The sequence below is a fragment of the Elephantulus edwardii genome, unplaced genomic scaffold (assembly GCF_000299155.1).
Source record: "Elephantulus edwardii isolate Elephantulus edwardi_28Jun2011 unplaced genomic scaffold, EleEdw1.0 scaffold00001, whole genome shotgun sequence".
NCBI lineage: Eukaryota > Metazoa > Chordata > Mammalia > Macroscelidea > Macroscelididae > Elephantulus > Elephantulus edwardii.
In genome coordinates, this window is record NW_006399751.1 from 23860691 (window position 1) to 23882908 (window position 22218).

Here is a 22218-nt window from a genome sequence, read left to right on the forward strand (position 1 = left end):
AAACAATTTGAACCTGGCCGAGGGCCACCGATGAAAATCACCCACCTTCAGCTTGGTATTAGAATAGCTTCCTTTCCACTAGGTCAACGTAGCTCTCTCTTTGTCATCGTCATTGTTATTGTTGTTTGATGCTGTCGAGTCATAGATGACTCATAGCGACCCTATGAATGAACAACCTGAGCACTGTTCGTACACAGAGTTTCCGGAGGCAAGCCATTTTGGAAGTGGATGCTGCTCCTGCTTCCAGGCTTGATTTAGTCGGGAAGCTCCAGCCAACACTGTGCCCATTACCACGATCGGCACATCACTGTCACAGTCTTCAGCATCACAGCAACCACGAGTTACCTCTGTACAGCAACGCACAGACAAGTGCTATACCACCTGCACGTCAAATACATGCCCAGAAAGCAGTCGGCTCCAAAAGCTTGCCACGATTCCTGCGCTTACACCACCATGCTCCTTCCTTCTGGCAAGGAGAACCTCCCAAGACACTGGGGGAAGGGAACACTATAAGGTTTAAAATTAAGAAAGGTATGTGTCAGAACTGCATCCTTTCTTCATACCTATGCAATCTATTCAAGCAAATTATTCAAGAAGCTGGACTCTGAAGAGGAATGTCGCATCAAGATAGGAAGGAGAGCATCAACAACTTGTGTTTTGCAGATGACGCAATCTTGCTTGATGGAAGTGAGAGGCTATGAAACGCATGCTGCAGAAGAGGACTGAAGCTGTCAATTATTTCATCCTGCTTTTATCCACAATCAACACCTTTGGTACCAGCAGTCAGGAAGCAAGGAGATGTACTGCATTGGGGAAGTCTATTGTCAAAGACCTCCCCAAAATGTAGAACAGCAAAGATGTTAACTTGAAGACTAAGGTGTACCTGATTCAGAACATGGTTTTCTCAATCTCCTGCTATATAGAGAGAGGTGGACAATAAATAAAGAGGACAGAAGAAGACTTGATGCCTTTATGGGTTGTAGAGCTTGAGAAGTATACTGAATATTCCATGGACTGCTAAAAGAACAAATACCTATGTCTTGGAAAAAGTGCAGCTAGAGAGCTCCTTAGAGGCAAAGATAGCAAAGCTTTGTCTTTTGACACGTAGCTGAGGGAGACTATTTCTTGAAAGGACTATCATGCTTGGAAAGGTGGAGAGTCTGCCAAGGAGAGAAAGATCCCAGTGTCATGGAGGTACTGACACAGAGGTTTTAGTAATGGACTGTAGTATGTCAGAGGTGATGAGGACGGCGGCACAGAAGGGCAGGATTCGGATTCAGGTCAGTTATTCGTAGGGTCGTCATGAGTCATACACAACAGCACCTAACAACAACAAGCCACCAGCACTCTCTCATCTTTTTTTAGCCAAAGTAAATAGGTGAGATACTAAATGAAAAACAGACTTTAAAAAAAAACATCAATGGAAGCACAATAACCCATTTCCAGAGTTGATCTAATTAACAGAGACCCTACAAGACACAGCAGAACTACCTCACCGGGTTTCCAATGCTGCTGTGACCGTTCAGACGCAGACAGCCACATCTTTCTCCCAGGTGGTTTGAATGACCAGCCTCCTGGTTAGGAACGGAGTACTTAACCCCAGAGCCACTACGACTTTGTAAGTATGATAGGTAAAACAAACAGAAAAGGTAGAAGGGCAGGTAGGTTCCAGGAAGAAAGGATTAATCAGTTTAAGTGCTGTATATATTTACTTTTTTTACTTATATATGAAAGAACATTTACAGAGAATTCACAAAAAGATAGCTAAACATAAAAGTTGAATATGAGCTGTGATTCTTTCTACTGCAAGTATATAGTTAAGACAATCATGATCAAGTTTGTTATACTGCAATCTTGTCAATTACACGTATACTTAGTCAAATCCCTTAAGAAACCAGCCATGAAAATAGTTTGATGAAAATGCAAAAAGGAAAACTTATCATCTCAAACCTCTCGAAATAGAAATATCTTAAAGCTTCACTTAAAAAATCAGAATTACTGAAGAACCCTTTTGGGGCATACCTGAGAGTCTTCAGAGTGGTACTGAAAGGATTCCATATTGCCCATCACGGCAGTACCCAGAACTGACATAAGAGCCATCTTATGATCCGATGCTTTAGATTTCTGCCAAATAACTGCCTGCAGGGGAAAGGTACAAAGTTTAACACAATTTACCAACAGACACTGTGTTCCAGTGTAAGTGACCCCATCAGGCTTCTGAGGCTGCAAATATTTACGGGAGGAGACAACCTATCTTTTCCCCCTTGAGCAGCTGGTGGAAAAGAACCACTGAGCCTGGAGTTAGCAGTGCAACATGTAAAACACCAGGAGAGAGAAATTGTTGTTGTTGTTATGTGCCGTCGAGTCGCCTGCAACTCATAGCGACCCTATGTACAACAGCCCTAAACTCCGCTCTGTCCTGTGCCAATCGCACTGTCTCTGACACTCCCATCCCAATTATCCCAGTCACTGAATCAATCCACCTCATAGAGGGCCTTCCTCTCCTGCGCCGTCCCTCCACCCTCCCAAGCATGATGTCCCTCTCTAAGGACTGGTCTCTCCTCACAACATGTCCAAGGTAAGTTAGACGGAGCCTCAGAATCCTTGCCTCCAAGGAGCCACCCGGTTTAACCCTCTCCAGGACAAATCTATTTGTTTTCCTAGCAGTCCATGGTATTCTCAATACTCTCTCCAGCACCACAGCTCAAAGGCATCAATTCTCCTTCTATCCTCCTTGGTCACTGTCCAACTCTCTGATGCATAACAGGTGATTGCGAAGACCATGGCCTGTATCAGACTCACCTACCCCCATTACCCCAGTCAGTGAATCAATCCATTTCATCAAGGGTCTTTTCTCTTGTGTTTCACCTCCACCCTCCCAAGCATGACGTCCCTCTCCAAGGACTAGTCCCTCCTTGCAACATGTCCAAAGTATGTCATATGAAGCTTTAAAATCTTTGCCTCTAAAGAGTAGCCTGGTCTCCCCCTCTCTAGGACAAATCTGTTTGTTCTCCTAGCAGTCCATGTTATATTCAATACTCTTCTCTAGCACCACAGCTCAAAGGCCTCAATTCTCCTTCTGTCATCCCTAGTTATTGTCCAGCTTTCTGATGCCTAGCAAGTAATTGCAAATACTATGGCCTGGATCAGGCTCACCTAAGTCTCTATACTGACACCTTTGCTCTTCAGTACTTTGGAGAGTGCTCTGACAGCTGATTTTCCCAGTGCAATTCGTCTTTTAATTTCCTGGCTGCTGGTACCAAGAGAAGTTTGCTTGTGGAGCCAAACAAACTAAAGCTGTTAATAACCTCAATCTCTTCACCATCACGTGCAAGCAAGATTCTGCTGAAGATTATCCAAAAATGACTGAAACAGCATGTCAACAGTGAACTGACTGAAGTGCAGCCTGGGTTTAGAAGAGACCATGGTACTAGGGATATTGCAGCTGATGTTAGATGGATCTTGGCTGAAAGCAGGAGTACTAGAGGAATGTCTATCTATGTTTCATTGACTATGCAAAGACATTTGACTGTGTGGATCACAACAAACTGTGGCTGACTCTAAGAAGAATGGGGATGCCAGAACACTTGATTGTGCTTATGCGAAACCTATACTTGGACCAGGAGGAGGCAGTTGCCAGAACAGAGCAAGGGAACATGGCATGGTTCAAAATTGGGAAGGGTATACGCCAGGGATGTGTCCTATATCCGGTATCTTTCAATTTATACACAGAACAGATTATCCAGTAGGTTGTGCTCTATGAGGAGAAATGTGGCATCAAGATTGGAGGAAAACTCATCAACTATCTGCATTATGCAGATGACATAACTCTGCTTGCTGAAACTGAGTAGGACCTGAAGCACTTGCTGCAGAGGGACTGCAGCCTTCAATATGGATTGAAGCTCAACATCAAGAAAACAAAGATTCTCACCACTAGGCCAATTGGCAGCATCATGATAGATGGTGAAGAGATTGAGATTATTGAGATTATTAACAGCAATGCTATAGAATGTATGTAAATGGTCAAAAAAGTATTACAATGTTCTTTAAAACAATCTTTGTAATTCCCTTTTATATACACAGATATCACAAAAAGCTTAAAAAAACTAATCACAGGCGAGCTCTGGTGGCCTAGTGGCAGGAAACTGCACTGCAATCCCAGAGGTGTGCAGTTCAAATCCACCAGATGCTCTGCTGAAGAAAGAGGAGCAATCGCCTCCTGTACCAGTCATCCAATTTGACGGCGGTACACACATGAAAATAAATAAACAAACAAACAAAACAAAAAACTATTCACAAACATAAAAGTTTAATATGAACTTAGATTCTTTTCACTGAATGTAGACAGTAGTGAAGTTTGAGAATCATGGTTTAACATACTGTAATTTCTTCAGGTAGCAAGGTCCAATTAGATACCAAGCAATTATCAATTCAGAAAGATTCATTTATGCAACAAATGTAAACTTAATACCTTTTAGGTTCAAAAGAAAATGTGTGCAGGGAAAAAGAGAGCAAATTAAAGATCATTAACATAAAAGAGGCAGAAAGAAGACACAGGGACTGAAAAGGAACCAGCAGCAGGCGAGAACCACAGGGTGGTGTCGAGAACAGGACAAGTGGAAGAAAGAAGTTGTCATGTGTGTCTAACATTGAAGTTTCAAAATAAGGGGAAAAAGTCACTACGGGATGGAACACTGGATTTAGACAGTTAAGAATAGTTTTAGGAGAGTGGATGAAGTTAGATTTCAGTGACTTCCACAGGAACTATAGGAAGGAAATGAAAAAGTGAGTCTAGACTTCCTCTTTGAAAAAGTATGGCTTGAGGCACAGAGAGAAGTAACTATAAGCAGGTGTGAATTAGGGAGAGTGCTGACTCACTTGAACAGAAAGTAAAAGAGCTCAGATGTAGGTAACCAGCCTTGTAGATTCAGTGGCTAGATGCTGAGAAAGTTCCTCTTTATTCTATCTTATTTTTATATTAAAAAGGAGATCATCTGTTAAGAATGAAAACATAGTGGTTTGGAAATTCAATATTTAAGGACTTATGTAACACTAATTACACAATACAGAAGATTTGCCAGGTAGTGCGAAAATAAGTGGAACCAAGGATATCATTGTTGGTTGTAGACAGATACTGAATAAAAGCAGAGAAAACTAGACAAATGTTTACTTATGTTTTATTGACTATGCAAAGGCACTAGACTGTATCTTAATAAATTATGGATAGTAATGAGAAGAATGGGAACCCCAGAACATTTAATTGTGCTCATGTGAAACTTACACAAAGACCAAGAAGCAGTTGTCTGAACAAAACATGAGAATACTACATGGTTTAAAATCAGGAAAGATGTGCTCTAGGGTTTTATCCTTTCTCCATATCGCTTCAATCTGTATGCTGAACAAATTATTGGAAAATCTGGACCATGTGAAGAAGAATGTGGCATCAAGCCTGGAGGAAGACTCATCAACAATCTATGTTAAGCAGATGATCTATGTTAAGCTTGGCTTGCAGAAAGTGAAGACTTGAAGCACTTACTACAGAACAACAAAAACTATACGGTCCTCAATATAGATTATATCTCAACATCAAGAAAATAAAAATGACCACTGGATCAAGAAGCAATATTTTAACAGAAGGAGAAAAGATCAAAGTTGTAAAAGATTTCATTTTCCCTGGATATATAATCAACACCCATTTTAGCAAAAGTCAAGGAAAAGTCAAGGAAAAAAACAAAAAAAAAAACATTGCATTTGGAAAATCTGCTGTCAAGAACATCTTTAAAATACTCAAGAGCAAAGATGTCAGTTTAAGGTGTGCCTGACTCAAACCATGTAATTTTCAACTGCTCTGTATCCACGCTAGACGATGAATAAAAAAGACCAAAGAAATGATGTCTTTGAATTGTAGGGTTTGTGGGCAGTATTGACTATCCCAAGGACTACCAAAACAACAATCAAATCTGTCTTGGAGGAAGTGTAACCAGGGTTGTCCTTAGAGGAAGCAATGGTGAAACTTTGCCTCACAAACCTTGAGTATGTTGTCAGGAAGGAGGTAGTCTTTGGAAAAAGACGTCATCTGGGAAAGGTAGAGAATTATCAGAAGAGAGGAAGACCCTCAACAAATGGTCTGACAGAGTGACTGCAACAATGATCCTGAGCATGGAAGAGATCCTGACGATGATGCAGGAAAAGCAAGTTTTCAATCTGTCCTTCTGAATGTCACTGTGACTCGATGGCACTCAACAACACTTCAGGTGGAGCATACACTGAAGAATGTAAAGAGGTTTTACCTGTATCAAAACAAGTCTTTTTCAGTGACCCAATCTAGTAAAAGGAACATTAAGATTCTCATTTGCATCCTATATTGCACATGATTGCATTTTCTGACCACTCTGTCAATCAATGAAGTTGGCACCTTCTATCTTAGATAAAGCCTCAAGAGCTTCTATCATCATCCTCTTGGTTACCAGCTCAATGCGCTACAACTCTACTGCCAGGGCTCTGCGATGCTGTTAGATGTTGTCAGGTTGACTCCTGACTCGGAGCCACTCTAGATACAACAGATCAAGATTTTGCTTGGCGTGAGGTGTTTGCCCCGTTTTCACAGTCTAAACTCACTGATGCAGTAAAAAAAGGACAAAGTGAGGGTTTCTATTATGACTTTTAAATCAAGTAGTAGCTTAAAGGAAATATTTACATTAACACAAAGTATGAGACTCTGAGGACCATGAATAATCTCCAACTGTGGAGGAAGGAAAGCCTCTATACTGTCTACATCACATATTACTTTTACCAAGTAACAGTTGAAGTAAACCTTTTCTTCCCCGCAAAGTCTTAAGACTATGATAGCTTTCTGACACTGGAGTATATATTTTAAATATAACTAAAAAAAAATCCCTCATTGCCATCAAGTCAAAAGCCTGACCCTCCTGTGGGTTTTCAGAGGCTCTAAATCACTATTATGCTGAGTAAAATATCTCAGTCACAAAAGGACAAAAACTGCATAATGCCACTGTTATAAAACAGGACTGACATTGGATTTGGGGGGAAACTAAGAAAAGAGGGGGTAATGAATACTGCATTGAAATAAATGAGGGAAAGAACTGCTTAAAAGAAATATATGATTAGGTATTATTTGAATGACAACAGTCCAGAATAAGAGCTGCATAGTAAAGTGGACTGGGGTAGGGGAGGGAAATTGTACAACAATTAAAGATTTTTTTTTTCAAAGAGAAAAGCAAACCTGGGGAGGGGGGAGGGAGGGAAATGTGTGACAATGAATGAATGGAAATCCAAGTTCTCTATAAACTTTCATTAACATCTCAATTTAAAAAAATCACTAGGGAAGAGACTGTCCATCATTCTCCTGGGGAGCTGCTGGTGGATTCAAACTGCCCGTCTTTGAGTTAGCAGAGCACTTCCTCATCCACCAGGCCACCGAACTCCATATAAAGTTAGAAGAAAAAAAAAATTCAAGAAAAGTTTACAATTAATTACAGCACTGAATATAATGTCTGTGATGCTCCTGATGTAAACATTACACTGTTTATTTTAGTTTCTATTAGAGTGACGCCTCAGGTACAGATATAAATCTTAGCTGCTGATTAATGCAAGGATGCAATTTCACTGCCTGACCTGCTGAATATCTAGTATACAGAAGTGTAAAAAGATCACTTCAGGAAATAGGTCTGGAAAAGCTGTGACCTGAGAACTAAGAAATGAGCACTTTTAAAAACAGTGAATACTGTTAGAAGTTGGTGAGCATTATTTCACACCAGTCCACTATTGCATCAGATCAGTGAGGCTAATTTAAGAGCATTTCCTAAACTGGTTTCAGTTGAGCTAGCAATAAATAATAAAGAGGTTTGCCATCACATCAACTCTTTACTATTAAGCAATTTAGATCCATTTTCAAAATGTGATCTACTATTAAGCAACCAAAAATAATTAAAAAGTGGCACAGCTAGAAGAAACTGAATTTTAGAACTCTAAATGTTTAAATAGTTTTTACTTTGCCTTTTACCAACCTTTCCTCAGTTTTGTATTTTTTAAAAACAGAGATTTCCTTTTACTCTTCTTGAAGCTTTTTACATAGTTTATCTTCAGGCTGAAAGCTCAACATGTGCTAAAAATACACACTCATGCCCCCATATATTTTCTATCTAGGTCACACAAAGTTGGAGCATCCGAATGTGCCAAGTAAGAATCTGACTCTACTCAGTATGATGACAGTGCAAAAATACCTCAATCAAAAATATATTATTACATGTACACCACCTTAGGTTTGATTGAAGTTAGTCTAGTATATGTTATCGCTGTTCCTACTTTATTGACATATAACTTGTAGACAATTAATTTAAAAATAAATACTCATATTTAATTGGAAACTTCAATGGCCAATGCAATTTGTGACAAACTGGGTAAAAAACGAATAGCATGCAAAAAATGCAGAGGGAATGGGGAAAAAAGAAACTAAAATCACCAAAACAACATGCAATGGTCAGACTGACTGAACAAAGGTGTCACCTTCTAAAATATAAAAGAAATTGGTCCACACACAGTGCAATAAAACTTTTTGCAAACCATATGCACAGATACTAAGAAATTCGTATTTGGAAATCAGAAGTTTTAACTACTTTCCAGGTCTTAAGTAGCTGATATGTAAGTGCATCTGTATCCACTACTACTACTTCTAAATCTCTCTGTGAACTGATTTTGGTTCTGAAAAAGAACCCGGCACAAATATAAGCAAAATACAGTTTTCCACATTGACAACATATCAATAAATTAGCTTTATCACTAAGATATTGCTAAGTGCTTTGAATTAAGTGTAAAAGTGTAAATTATGTCATAATATTATCAATACTTTCATTAAAGGGCAGTATCACTACAAATTATTATTTGATTGTTGCTACTTAGCCTCAAACTTTAAAAAATCATTCTTCATAGGATTTATTCTATTTCTAATTTAAAGTATCTTTTGTCCTGTTTTACCCTGCTTAAAAGTTTTTTAGGGAGCTCTGTTAGAATACTCTATAGGGAGTTATGAGATAACCCAAAGGCTGTGTCTCTCCAGAGGTTCAAAACCACCAGTGATTCCAAGGGAGAAATACGGGTTATCTCCTCTGGTCTTGGAAATCTGCTATGAGTCAGTTCCTTGATGGCAATGACTTTGAGTTTAGGGGGTTGCACCACACTCCCCCACCCCTCAGAGGGTTACAAAGAAATTAGTAACAAAGTTGAGACAAATCTTTTCACTCTACCTTTTTGAGTTTGGAAATTATATACAAAAGTATGACTAAAACACCTTAATAAAATTTAAAAGATAAAATTCTATGGCCCTTGAAAGATAGACAGTCAGACAGACAGATACTTCTTTTGTGTGTGTGAGTGTGTGTGTGTCATTTATAAACAAGATTTAAGATTACATTAAACAATCTTAGCTACATCACAAATTTTACTGGGACAGGTAGTCTTCTCCATGCCCTGAACAGCTTCTTGTATACAGATAGCAACAATATTTACAACACTGTAAATTTCTTTAATTATACAAACTAACCATAACTTGGTCCTTTAAATGAAGTAAGGATTATTTTATTTTATTAGTTCCCCATAGAAAATCTGTTTGGCGCCCTTTCAGCCATTTGGCAAAAGGAAATCCACATTCCCATGTATAGTACAAAAAGTTAACACTTTGGGCCCAAGTCAAGTCCCAGGCTCATCTTCTACTTATGTACATATTTCAAATGCAATTATAAGGGGTCTTGAATATCAGAATTCTCCATTTCAAAATTTACTACAAGGCTACAGTCAAAACAATGTAGTACTGGTGTAACTATAAGCAATGGAATAGAATTGAGAGTCCAGAATTCACAGCGATGCCACAATCATTCCCGGAGTGGAGTGGGGAGGGACAGAGGAAGAGTTGTCTCTTCTTCAAATGATGCTGTGTATAACTGGATCTCCACATGCAAAAGAAAGAGTAGGAGCTCTATCTGATCTCATAGACAAACATTACTTTGAAATCAATCACAGGGATGAAATAACAAGATTGAAAACTATAAAACTATTAGAGGAAAGCATATAGGTCCATGGGATTTAGCAATGGATTCTCAGATCTAGCACTAAAGTTTAAGATTAGCAAAAGAAAAAAAGTAGGTAACTGGACTTGAGCTAATTAAAAATTTTTTAAAAATTAAGAAAAAAACCCATCAAAACCAAAACCATACCTCTTGTGTTGTGAGAGTTTTGAGCAATTTTGTTTTCTAGTTGGCAATTGATACAAATTACGTTTCTCCAGGACAGTAATTACAATTCCTACACAGTAATAGCAAGGGCACACTTTTCCTGTTTCCTTCTTCAAGAGTTAAAGAAAATTATCAGATTACCCAGCAATTCCAGCCGAGGTATGTAGTCAACAAAACTGAACACAAGTACACCAACAAAACCCTGTACACAAATGGCAGCAGTATTTATAACAATCAAAACGTAGAAAGAACCCAAACACCCATCAACAAATGATGGGATACACAAATGTGGTATATGTATCCACACTATGAAGTATTATTCAGGTACAAAAAGGAAGTAAGTACTGAAACATATTGCAACATGAAAGAAGGCAAACACAGAAGGCCACAAATTGCATTATTTTATTTATAAGAAATAATCAAGGTAAATCCAAAAAAGACAGTAAATTGGTGCTTTCCATGGGGACTGTCTCTTTAATGGGTACAGAGTTTTCTCTTTAGGCAGTAAAAACATCTGAGAAGACGACAATTCACAATATTGGGGATATACTAACATCATTAAATTACACATCTTAAAACAGTTTCATTTTCTTTTTTTAAATGATTAATTTCATGCAAAATTTACCTCAATTTTTAAGTAGGCCATTTGCCGATCAACTATTTATAATATTATTTCAGCCTTTCCTCTTTATTTTCACTGAGTAGAATACCTTGTTATATTTTTCTATGAGACTGTTCGTCTCCAGTCTTCCTACCTCTGAACAATCAAATGAAGCCACTCTGGCCATTTCTTCTGCTGAATGAGATGAGGTAGAATAGTCTGGAAATAGCAATGAGGCACTGAGTTATAAGAACTAGGAGAGAGATAATACCACTTGAAAGGGTTTAAGTTTTACTAGAACAAGAAGGTAAAAGGTATGATCAAAGAAAAGCTTATGGACAAAAGAGATTTTACCAGTGAGTGTCCATAGGCTTCAGAGAGAAGTTTAAAAAGTAATAATTTTTATAATGATTTCATTCTACATGGATCTACAATCAACACTCATTATATCAGTAATCAAGAAATAAAGATATATTGTATCGGAAAAATTTGCTGTCAAGGACTTCTCTTAAAGTGCTAAAGACAATTTAAAGTCTAAGGTTCCCCTGGTTCATGCCATGGCATTTTCAACTGTTTAATATGCATCTGAAAGTTGGACAATGAATAAGACAGAATGAAGAAGAACCAATGCCTGTGGACTGCTGTGTTAAGAGTATATACCACGGTCTCCCAAACACAGAACAAATAAGTCTTGGAGGAAGGTGCAACCAGAGTGTGGTCCCTAGAGGTAAGGAAGGTAAAACTCCATCTTTCGTACTCTGGGTATGCTGTCAAGAAGTTCCAGTCTTTGGAAAAAGACAGTAATGCTGAGAAAAGTAAAGGGTTACCAAAAGAATGATGCCCAAGGGAGAGTTGATGTAGTGACAGAAACAATGGACTTGAGCTTGGCAGAGATCACGAAGAGCTGGATAGGGCAACGAAAGATTCGATCTGTTGTTCATAGGATCGCTATGTGTATGGTCAACTTGATAGCACTTAACAGCAATTTTTGAGGAAAGTCTAAAGTGATAACAGATAATCCAGGAAGCCGAGGTATCTAATAGGGAGTTCTGGTGGCCTAGTGGTAAGAAGCTGCTTTGCAATCTCAAAGGCACACAGTCCTAATCCACCAGTTGCTCCACAGAAAAAGAATAGGCAATCTCCTCCCATGTGATTTATTGCCTTTGAAAATCTGCTGGAGGGTCTGCTATGAGCTGGTTCCGAATTGACAGTATACAACAAGAAGGCATTTCATAGTGACTTATGGAGATAAAAAACTGATTACTTAAGGTTCTAAAGTTAGCAGCTACAAAGCTCTAACTTTTAAGGTAGGTCTTGCCATAATTATAGATAATTCCGAGAATTCCATGTGATACCTGAAGATGGAGACATGAAGGCCACAGGAAAGGCAATATTGTCCTGGAAGCAACGCTTATCTATTGATTTCTTTTCCTGGCAATCTATAGAAGAATGGCCCTATGCCTGAGCTGTTTAGGGCTCTCACCTTACTACTGATGTAAGTTTATAGAGAGAAAGTCTTACTTTCTGCTATTAGACTCCTTTCCTCATTCATAGAGATTGTTTTTTTCCATCAGAGATTTGACCGTATCTTTCCTGCCTCATTACCTAGTATCACGTACAGGATTGGGTTGTAATTATGACCAGAGTTAAGTTCATTTTCCAAGAGGCTTTCAGACCTTAGTTAAATTAGAGAATGTGACTATGCTTCTCTGAACATTTTGTGACAGCTCAAAGATGTTTCATCTGTTTGGAACAAGAATTTTCAGGATAGGGTAAGACTTATTTCCTATACTGACATTAGCACCAGCTCCAGTCCAGCCAAGACACTTGTTATAAGACCATCCTTGAAGACTCAGATAAAAACACATCCATCAGCAATGTATTAGCATGTTGTAAATAAACTAGTAGAAAATTAAAGAAAAAAAGAAAAGAAAAAGAAAAAAAACACCTACCACAAACCACATCTATCATGACATGTTCCCTGACTATTGTATCCTGAAGTAAATTTTTCCTTATCTTAATTTTCATAATACGTGTCTGTTATTTAGGTGTTCATATACTTTTATATTTACTCTCACTTAAGCCATACACTCCTCTATCAGACTGCAGGCCATTCCATAATCCTTTCATAGTACCTTCTCAAGACTCCCCATTTAGTAGCTGCCAAACAAACAAACAAACAAACAAAGACACAACCCACTGCTGAGTCAGTTCTGATGAACTGCTACCTTCCATCGAATTCCTGAGGCTCTAAGTTTTGTTTGGAACAGAATGCTTATCTTTTCCTGTGAAGCTGCTGGTGGACTTGAACCCGCTACCTTCTAGTTTGTAGCCTGATAAGTTAGACACTATAACACCAGGACTTCTTCACACGTTATAGGACAGGAAAATAAATACTACACTAAAAATTAAGATACCTGAATGTTATCTGCTATGTTCAACACTTACAAAGTTATCAAGCAATCCATTCACACAAAAAGATTAACCGAGGACCACCTTAGATGTAAAGTTCTAGGTTTCTTACTTCCTATTATACTCTTATTTTTTTTATTCAATCACCTCAGCAAAATTCCAACAGAAATGTGAAATTCAATTTTAGAAACAAGAAATGGAAATGCTCAGCATATAATAAGATAATTTTTATTTTTAAAAAAGAAAAGCTTCAAAGAATTTAGAAGCCATGGAATCAATTATCATTGGCCTGAATTTAAAAAGTTAGATTTATGTGTGATTCTCATGTGAATTCTATTGACCAGATGAGAAATCTACTATGCTGGGAGTGGAAGATTATAAGAGGGTAAGTAACAGATACAGAAATCATATTTACCTAGAGGATTTAGAAATGAAAAATTGCGTGGTGCTGTCTCCTAGGATGAAGGGAGCTCTTGTGGCTAGTGAGGAACTGTGCTGCCAACACAACTGTGCATGCAGTTTGAATCTACCAGCTGCCCTGAGGAAGAAAGACGGGCATTCTCCTCTTATACGAATATCTGCCTCTGAAAATCTGCTGGAGGATCAAGCTATGACTCAGTTCTGACTCAATCACATGTAATATACCATCTCCTGGTATTGGTGCTGAAGGTGAAGTGATCCTTTAACACTAGTCTAATTGTGGACAAAAGAACCTTTCCTTGATTTTTCCACAGCACAGCTGAAATGAAACGGAAACAATAAAAATACATGAAACAAAGGCTGAGAACTCTCAAGAAGCATAAAATGAACAAAGAACATTATGACTGTAGGGCATACAAGTTTTAATCTTATTTAACTTATTTCTAATACAATAAAAGGGCACCTTCTTTCTCATTGTTTCCTACCTACAGTTTCAACTACACAAAGGAATATCACTCTAGAGACTTAAAAACAAAGAGGAAACCACACTTAACTATCAAATCTCCATAACCAGTCTTTTTAGTTTTTAAGGCTAAGGCACTCACTGCTTCTTTCCAGTATGTGAAATTAGAAATAGTTGACCTTTCGGCGCTGCGTCAGCATTTGTACAGTTTTCACGAAGAATGAATGGATCTTATAAAGACTACACGTGTATGACAAGGGGGTAGAAGTCAGAGAAATGCCATTTCTCGTATTCTTTTTACTTCTCTTTTAACTATTACAAACTTTCTTACATCAATGACATTCAACTTTGCTTATGCAATATCAATGAGGCCTCTAATTGTAAAAACAAAATTCATTTCAAAACAATTTTAAAATTCACAAGATATTAAAAGTCAATCATAACAAATACAGGTGTCCTCTGTGTCAACTGACATATTTATCACTATAATATGAAACAGTAATCTACAGGATTATTCATATTCACATCAAATAGCTAAGAATACTGGATGGTTTCCAGATACAGTATTAATAATTATTTCTAATGCTGGGAAATAACTACTTTATAGAATGAAAATACAGACAGTTGAATCCCAGAGGGTTCAATTAATACACCTAAAGCTAAAAACTGCAGAGGTTATCTAAAGACTGGCCCTAGCATTTCTCCAAATAATATTTACTTTAAATAAACTCACTGAATCCACTTGTAAATTATTTCTCTTTGGCTGTCTCATTATTCAATATGCTTTCAAGGAACATGGTGATGAAAGAAGAAAAATACCTCTTTCTAACATAACCATACTGGCAAGAACATCAACATTATCAGTATTCAAAGAATGTCTTGGCAGGTTAAACCTTCATAAAAAGAAGGAACACTATCTAATCCAAGTTGTCAAAATAGCAATAGTACTTCTCATATTATGTGCAATGTGATTGTTTGTTTCTAATGGAGAAAAGAAAAAACTAAAGAAAAGAAACATACCAGTACTGGTGGCAGGCTTAAATTTAAGTAAAGACAAAAAAGTCCTTGAGAATAGTCATTAAGAATACTAAACATAGGCATATTTAAAATGAAAAGTTAAATGCAATAAAACTTGCTGTTCAAAGAGATTTATGGCAATCATGGGTGGAAGTTAAAACAACATATTTTAACATTTTCAAGGTACGACAACATTAAGAAATGTAAAAGCACTATACTAAGAGAGAAAATCTTGATGCTTTCCTAAAAGTTTGCTCTAATTCATACTATTATTTCCTTATGTAGTAACAGCTACTATTTTATTATTTAGGTAGCTTTGGTGGCTTAGGAATAAGGAATAATGCTACCAACCAAAAGATAGGCAGTTTGAATCCACCTTATGCTCCACAGGAGAAAGATGGGCTCCTCCCATGCAATTTAACCACCTCTGAAACTCACTGGAGTGTCAGCAATGAGTTGGTTGTGACTCGACATTAAACAACAATAATGATTTTACTAATTAAGATATTTGATAAATCTTTAATTACTTTTATGGTTCAGTGCTTCCAGCATGCTCTTTAAGAGACTGAACTGTTTTTGAAATTACTGAAGACAACAGAGTGATGAGTTTGCTCAATACACATTTTTATAGGTGTTCTCAAGAATAAATGTTGTATACTATAAAATACTGTTATTCACCTTCAAAAGGAAATAGCTAGACTGATAACCTATTTGTTAGTAAAGTGATATACAACTATTTTTTTTCCTATTTTCCTTTCTACTACCTTTTCTTGCCTTTGTTTTCTTACCTGTCATTTTGCTTCTGTACCTGATCTTTTCTTACCTTAGGGACATTTAACTTTTAACTACTCAACTTTTTCTGGACCAATAGTTCACAGTGTTATTAACAGCAGCAGGAGGCGCTTCTATCCATCCACATCCTGAGGAATCACAGCCTGGGAGGGATGGACGGGACCTGAAGGCATCATCTGGCCGAGCCCTATGCCAGCAGGAACAGGTGGCTGACTGTCCTTCACTTTTACCCCTCCTTTTTATTTTTTTGAAGATGACTAAAGATGTTGATGATTAATAACCCATCATAGCTTGTTTAATAAACAATCTTCTTAGTAACAAGTAAAAAGACAGAAAGTAGAAACAAAAGAGGACTTTAAAAAAAGCCCAAGATCTGGACTCTGGTTTCAGCACTATTGCTTACCGTATAATATAATTTCTGTGACATTCAACTTTACATATAAACAAATACTGTTTACCACACAGAATTATAAAGTTCTTGTATTGTTGTGTTGTTAGCTGCCATCTAGTCGACAACATCATGAACAACAGATCTGAACTTTGACCTGTCCTGCTCAGTCATGCGCACTACCAGCCATGCTCAAGCCGACTGCTGTAGTTACTGTACCAATACATCTCATTTCACTGATTCTCAGCCTTTCTCAGGAGGATGTCTTTTTCAAGGACTGGCCTCTCCTGAAAACATGCCCAAAGTACAAGACAAGTTTCACCTCCCTTGCTTTGACGGAGCACCCTGGTTGACTTCCTTCAAGACAGATTCGAAAAATGTTACAGAACTATGAACTTCTTGAAGGAAAAGAACAAGTCTTATTGATCTTCATAGTTTCAAGATGTGCCATAGCATCTAGCAAAAGGAAGCATTCAAATATTCACTGGATGAAGTCTATCAGTAGCCTTAAAATTAAGAAATGAAAATTAATTAAAATTAAGATTGGGTCAGATCTGTACAGATGTTAGATGACAAAGAGGTCTTTACATAAAAATATACAACAATGCGAACATGTTTTTACAAGCAGACTCTTATATATGTGATTGAATGAGATAAAATACAATCTCTTTATTGTTAGTGTTACGTGCCATCAAGTCACCTCCAACTCACAGCAACCCTATGTACAATAGCACTGAAGCCTGCCCTGTACTGAGCAAGTATCACTGACTCCAACGCATCTACCTCCATTACCCCAGTTGCTGTGTTAATCCATCTCATATGCGGTCTTCCTCTCCTGTGCTGTCCCTCCACCCTTCCAAGTATGACGCTTCTCCAAGGACTGGTCGCCCCCCCCCCCCCATCACATGCTCAAAGTATGTGAGATGGAGCTTCAAAATCCTAGCCTCCAAGGAGAACCTGAGTTTCATCCTCTCCAAAGAGACCCATTTATTCTCTTGGCAGTCCATGGTATGTTACATACTCCAACAGCACACGCAAAGGCATCAATTCTTCTGTCATCCTTAGTCATTCTCCAGCTCTCTGATGCATAGTAAGTAATTGCGAAGCTCATGGCCTGGATCAAGCACACCTTCATGCCCAGACTAACATCATTACTCTTTTGCACTGTGGAGATGTCCCTGACAGCAGACTTTCCCAATGCAATTTGTCTCTTGATTTCTTGGCTGATGGTGCCAAGAAAGTTGACTGTGGAGTCAAGCAAGCTGAAATTGTTAACAACCTTAATCTTCTCCATCTCTCATGGTGCTGCCAATCAGCCCAGAGGTGAGAATCTCTGTTTTCTTGATGTTGAGCTTCAATTTATATTGAAGACTACTGTCCTTGACATTCTGCAGCAAATGCTTGAGGTCCTCCTCTGTTTTAGCAATCAAGGTTGTGTCATCTGCATAACGCAGGTTGTTGATGAGTCTTCCTCCAATCTTGATGCCACATTCCTCCCACAAGCCCATCCTCCCGAATAATCTTTTCTGCATAAATCATAAAAAAACCTAATAAAAAGAGTAAATTGCTTACCTTGTTATGTATAAAAATAATCCTCAAGTCAGGTTTAAGAATACCATAGTTTATGAGAAGATCTTGGACCTTTTTTATTTCATCTTTACATTTTTTAGCAGTTGAGTAAAATTGCTTTCTTACAGGTAGGCTCTTAAATAATTTTAAAACAGTTACAGTTGTACCTGTTGGCAGATAAGATAAAAACATAGTTAGATTTGGAAGAAATACATAGATCTTCAAATCTGTAAGTAATCCAGTCATTAACCCCTTCTATTGCTGAAGGCCTGTTATCTTCCAACTCTGAGAACTATGGGTTTTATCTGACGTAAAGCAACCCCACAGGAAACCCAATGGGTTTCCAAGGCTGTACTCCTTACCATCACATCTATTTCTAATAGAACAACTGCAGGATTTGAACTGGCTGCTTTCTGGTTATCAGTTTAACCACCATTCCACCAACTGTCCCACCCATGGCATTTTCTACTTTCTGCTAGGTTTCTTACAATGGCCATATAGCACTCAGACAATACTCATGATTATAGGGTTACTTGAATGATAACTCCAAATGCGGTTTGGGGGGACTCAGGCTCTTCTCAGTGGTGCCTGCAGGCAAGTCTCCCCATAGCCCTCAGTCCTTGGCCCCTCTGGCCTCTGTTCTGATGAGGCAAGCTCTTCAGTTCTACCACTGAGTATCCAGACCTCCCTCTGCCACCAAGTCTTCCACTATGAAAACACTCCGTTCTCACTTTGGGTTTTTGGAAAGAAAGAAAAAGAAAGAAAGAAATTATTCTCTCATAGACTGCTGCTGAGATACCATCTCACAGATTAAGAGGCTAGAAGTCCAAATCTGGGGTGTTGGCTCTCATTGGTTCTGGAAGGTCCTTGATTCCTCCAGCATCTGCAGACTCCTCATTCCATGGAGTCTCTACTTGTCGTGGCCCTGTCAAGGAGTTTCCCAGCTCTTTGCTCTTGCTGTCTGAGGTCCCTCCTTTACTATAACTTTTTTCACTAGCCAAGATGACACACATTTTGGGGCAACAATTCAATCATGGACACTAACAATGATATTAATATTATAAGAGAGAATGGTAAATTTGTCTGCTTCCAAGAGCATTTTCTCTCAACCTTCTTCCAAGTTTATTGGATTTCTCAATTGTCTTTCACAGACAATACAGAATTTCACAAACATTTCTGCCCCTTTCATTTTGTTCCTGGGTAACTCCTTAGACTGAATTTAGAGGGGTCCTCTAAAATCCTCTCCTCCTTTCTCTCAGAGGCTTCTTCTTTGAACTCCTATGTTATGTTAGTCACATGTCTGCATCAGTCACTCAGCTTTTTCATTCCATGAGCTGAGAAGCCCACTCTGTCTTGCACAAGTCTTCTGATTCTGCTACTGCCCTTCCTTTGCAGCTCTTTCTCTTTATTTCACACTAGGTACAGTGTTACAGCTCCTTCTTTCTCTCTTTCCCAAGTCCTAGAGGTTCCCAGTGCAGAAATCTCTTCTAACACAGGTTTACTTACTCCTAAACAATTTATTTCTCCTTGTAGAGTATTTTTATATGTTGCCTTTTAGGAAAAAAAAAAGTTAAGTGTTATTTATTCCTCTAATTAACACATATATTAGAAGCAATGCACAAAATTCAACTGAGGTATCAGGATGTTGCCTGGCCAAAAGGGATTTTAGAGTATCACTCATTATAAGCTAAAACTTGTTTTCACAGATGCCAAACTGATGTATGTGCCTGGTAACTAATGAATTAAGTCATACACAGACTCACTCTGAAAATGACCAAACAGCTGTCCTCGAATGCCTCAAATTGACCACACTCAGATCTGAACTATCTTCTTCTTGAGTCTTGATGCTATGCATGACCTCCTTTTCTCAGTAAACACTGCTAACCAACAATTTTGAACGGCAGAAACAATAGACTTAATTGTTTCTTCCCTCTATACCCTTATTGTCAATATGCACAAACACCTAGGTCTTTCTTTTCTAAACAAGTATCTGGATTCTTCATATAGTCCTGCTTCTTGAATGATTTGCTCAGCATACAGATTGAATAGGTGTGGAGAAAGGATACAATAATGATGCATACTTTTCCTGATTTTAATCCTGAATGTTTGCAGCAGAGGGTCAAGGACCACAGCCTTTAATATGGACTGAAGCTCAACATCAAGAAAACAAAGATTTTCACCACTGGGCTGATTGGCAGCATTATGATAGATGAAAAGATTGAGATTGTGAACATCTTTAGTTTGCTTGGCTCCATAATCAACACTCTTGGTACCAGCAGCCGGGAAATCAAGGGACAAAATGCATTGGGAAAGTCAAGTGTCAGGGACCTCTCAAGAGTACTGAAGAGCAACAACGTCAAGCTGGAGACTAAGGTGTGCCTGACGTAGGCTAAAGTCTTTGCAGTTACATGCTATGCACTAGAGAGTTGGATAGTGACTACAGATGATAGAGAATTGATGCCTCTGAGCTGTGGTGCTGGAGAAGAGTGTTGAATATACCATGGACTGCTAGGAGAACAAACAGGTTTGTCCTGGAGAGAGTGAAGCAGAATGCTCCTTGGAGTCAAGGATTCTGAAGCTTCATCTGACATACTTTGGGCATGTTGCAAGGAGGGACCGGTCCTTGGAGAGGAACATCATGTTTGGGAGAGTGGAGAGACGGCCCAGGAGAGGAAGACCGTCGATGAAATGGGATCGATTTTGTGATTGGGGCTGTGGAAGTGATTGTGTCGGAGATGGTGAAGTTGGCACAGAACAGAGCAGGGCTTAGGGCTCTAGTACATAGTGTCACTGTGAGTTGCAAGTGACTCGACGGCACATAACAACAACAGCAACAACAATTGTAAATAAAACTCAATAAACAGGAGATTGTTTATATTTCTTTGGAAAACATACCTAGTAGTGGGATTGCTGAAATCAATTGTTATTTTTAGTCTCTTGGTGTCTTAAGAGAATTCACGAGCTGTTCTGAGGGAGAATTATGGGCAATCTACTTTTGTGCCATTTACAGCCTCTAAAATTCCACAGGAGGGTGAGCTATGAGTTAGTTGTGACTCAATGGCACATAACAACAAACTTTCTAAGGAAGCACCAAACTGCTTGTCATGGTGATTGTATCATTTTATACTCCTTCTAGCAGTGTATATTGGCCTTACGTACTACTGAGTCCAAATTGACTTCAGCTGATCCTCAGGTGGGTTTTTTAATGCAATACATGGGGAAGGAGAATGCTCATCTCACCCCCTGTTACTCTAAGAGCAGCTGGTGAGTCTGAACCATGTGCCTTGGAGCTGGCAGCACAACTCCTTAGCAGCATTGTATGAGAGTGACAAATACCCTCATCAGCATTTGTTTACTGTCTTGAACCCTACTGGGAGAGAGAATACCTTATTGTTTTGATCTGCATCTCTCCAATAGCTAAAGATCTTAAGCATTTCTTCACAGTATGTCTCATTTGGGGTGCTTTGGCGGTCTTCAGGAGCTGTGGGGCTAAAGCAAAAGCAATGCCTATCTGGAGGTTCCACTCCACCAGTGGCTCTGTGGTAGAAGGATGGGCAGCCTGCTTTCATGGGATTTCTCTAGAAACCCAATGGGAGGTCAACTGTGTCCATTCCTACTCAACAGCAATGAATGAGTGCAACAGTCAATAATCTCGAACATTTCTTCATGTGTCTGTCAGCCATAGGAATGTCTTCTTTGGTGAAACGTCTGTCTTTTGCCTATTTTGTAACTGGTTTGTTTGACTTTTTCTTGCTTAGAGTCTTTTATGAATTTTAGAGATGTGTCCCTTATCAGATCTATCATCTCAAACCATTTTTTTCCCCAGGCTGAAGGTTTTCATTTCACTATTTTGGACATGTGTCTGGATGACCAAAGGATTTCATTTTTAGGAGGTGCCTGTCGTCTAATTTATTTTCTGTTTTCACTTACATCTGGTAGTCTGTTCATGTCATAGATTAGGGTTCCCAAGTTTGCACCATATTTCTTTGATGATTTTTTATAATTTCAGGTGTTATGCCAAGTTCTTTGACCCATCTTGTGTTAGATTTTTGTACAAGATGTGAGGTATAAATCTTGTTCCGATTTTCTGTAAACAGCTAACTAGTTTTGTCAGCACCATATGTTGATGTTGTTAAGTTCCGTTGAGTTGTAGGCGACTCATAGTGACCCTATGAACAAAAGACCTGGACATTTGTATAACTTCCATCTTTTCTTTGGGTTCACAGGGTTTCCAGAGGCAAGCTACTTCAGAAGTGGATGCCACTAATGCTTCCGAGCTTTTTTTTTTTAATTTTATTTTATTAATTTT

At 38.5% G+C, this 22218-nt stretch overlaps 1 protein-coding gene across 1 annotated transcript in view; it reads right to left on the reverse strand.

Annotated features, from left to right (window-relative positions):
* PMS1 (PMS1 postmeiotic segregation increased 1 (S. cerevisiae)) overlaps positions 1-22218 on the reverse strand; it is a 105540-nt gene that overhangs the window by 45686 nt on the left and 37636 nt on the right. The window contains exons 4-5 of the mRNA XM_006878937.1: positions 17913-18076; positions 2023-2139 (exon numbers count right to left, since the gene is read on the reverse strand). Of these exons, the coding sequence (XP_006878999.1) occupies positions 2023-2139; positions 17913-18076 (281 nt within the window). The remainder of the gene's footprint in view (positions 1-2022; positions 2140-17912; positions 18077-22218) is intronic.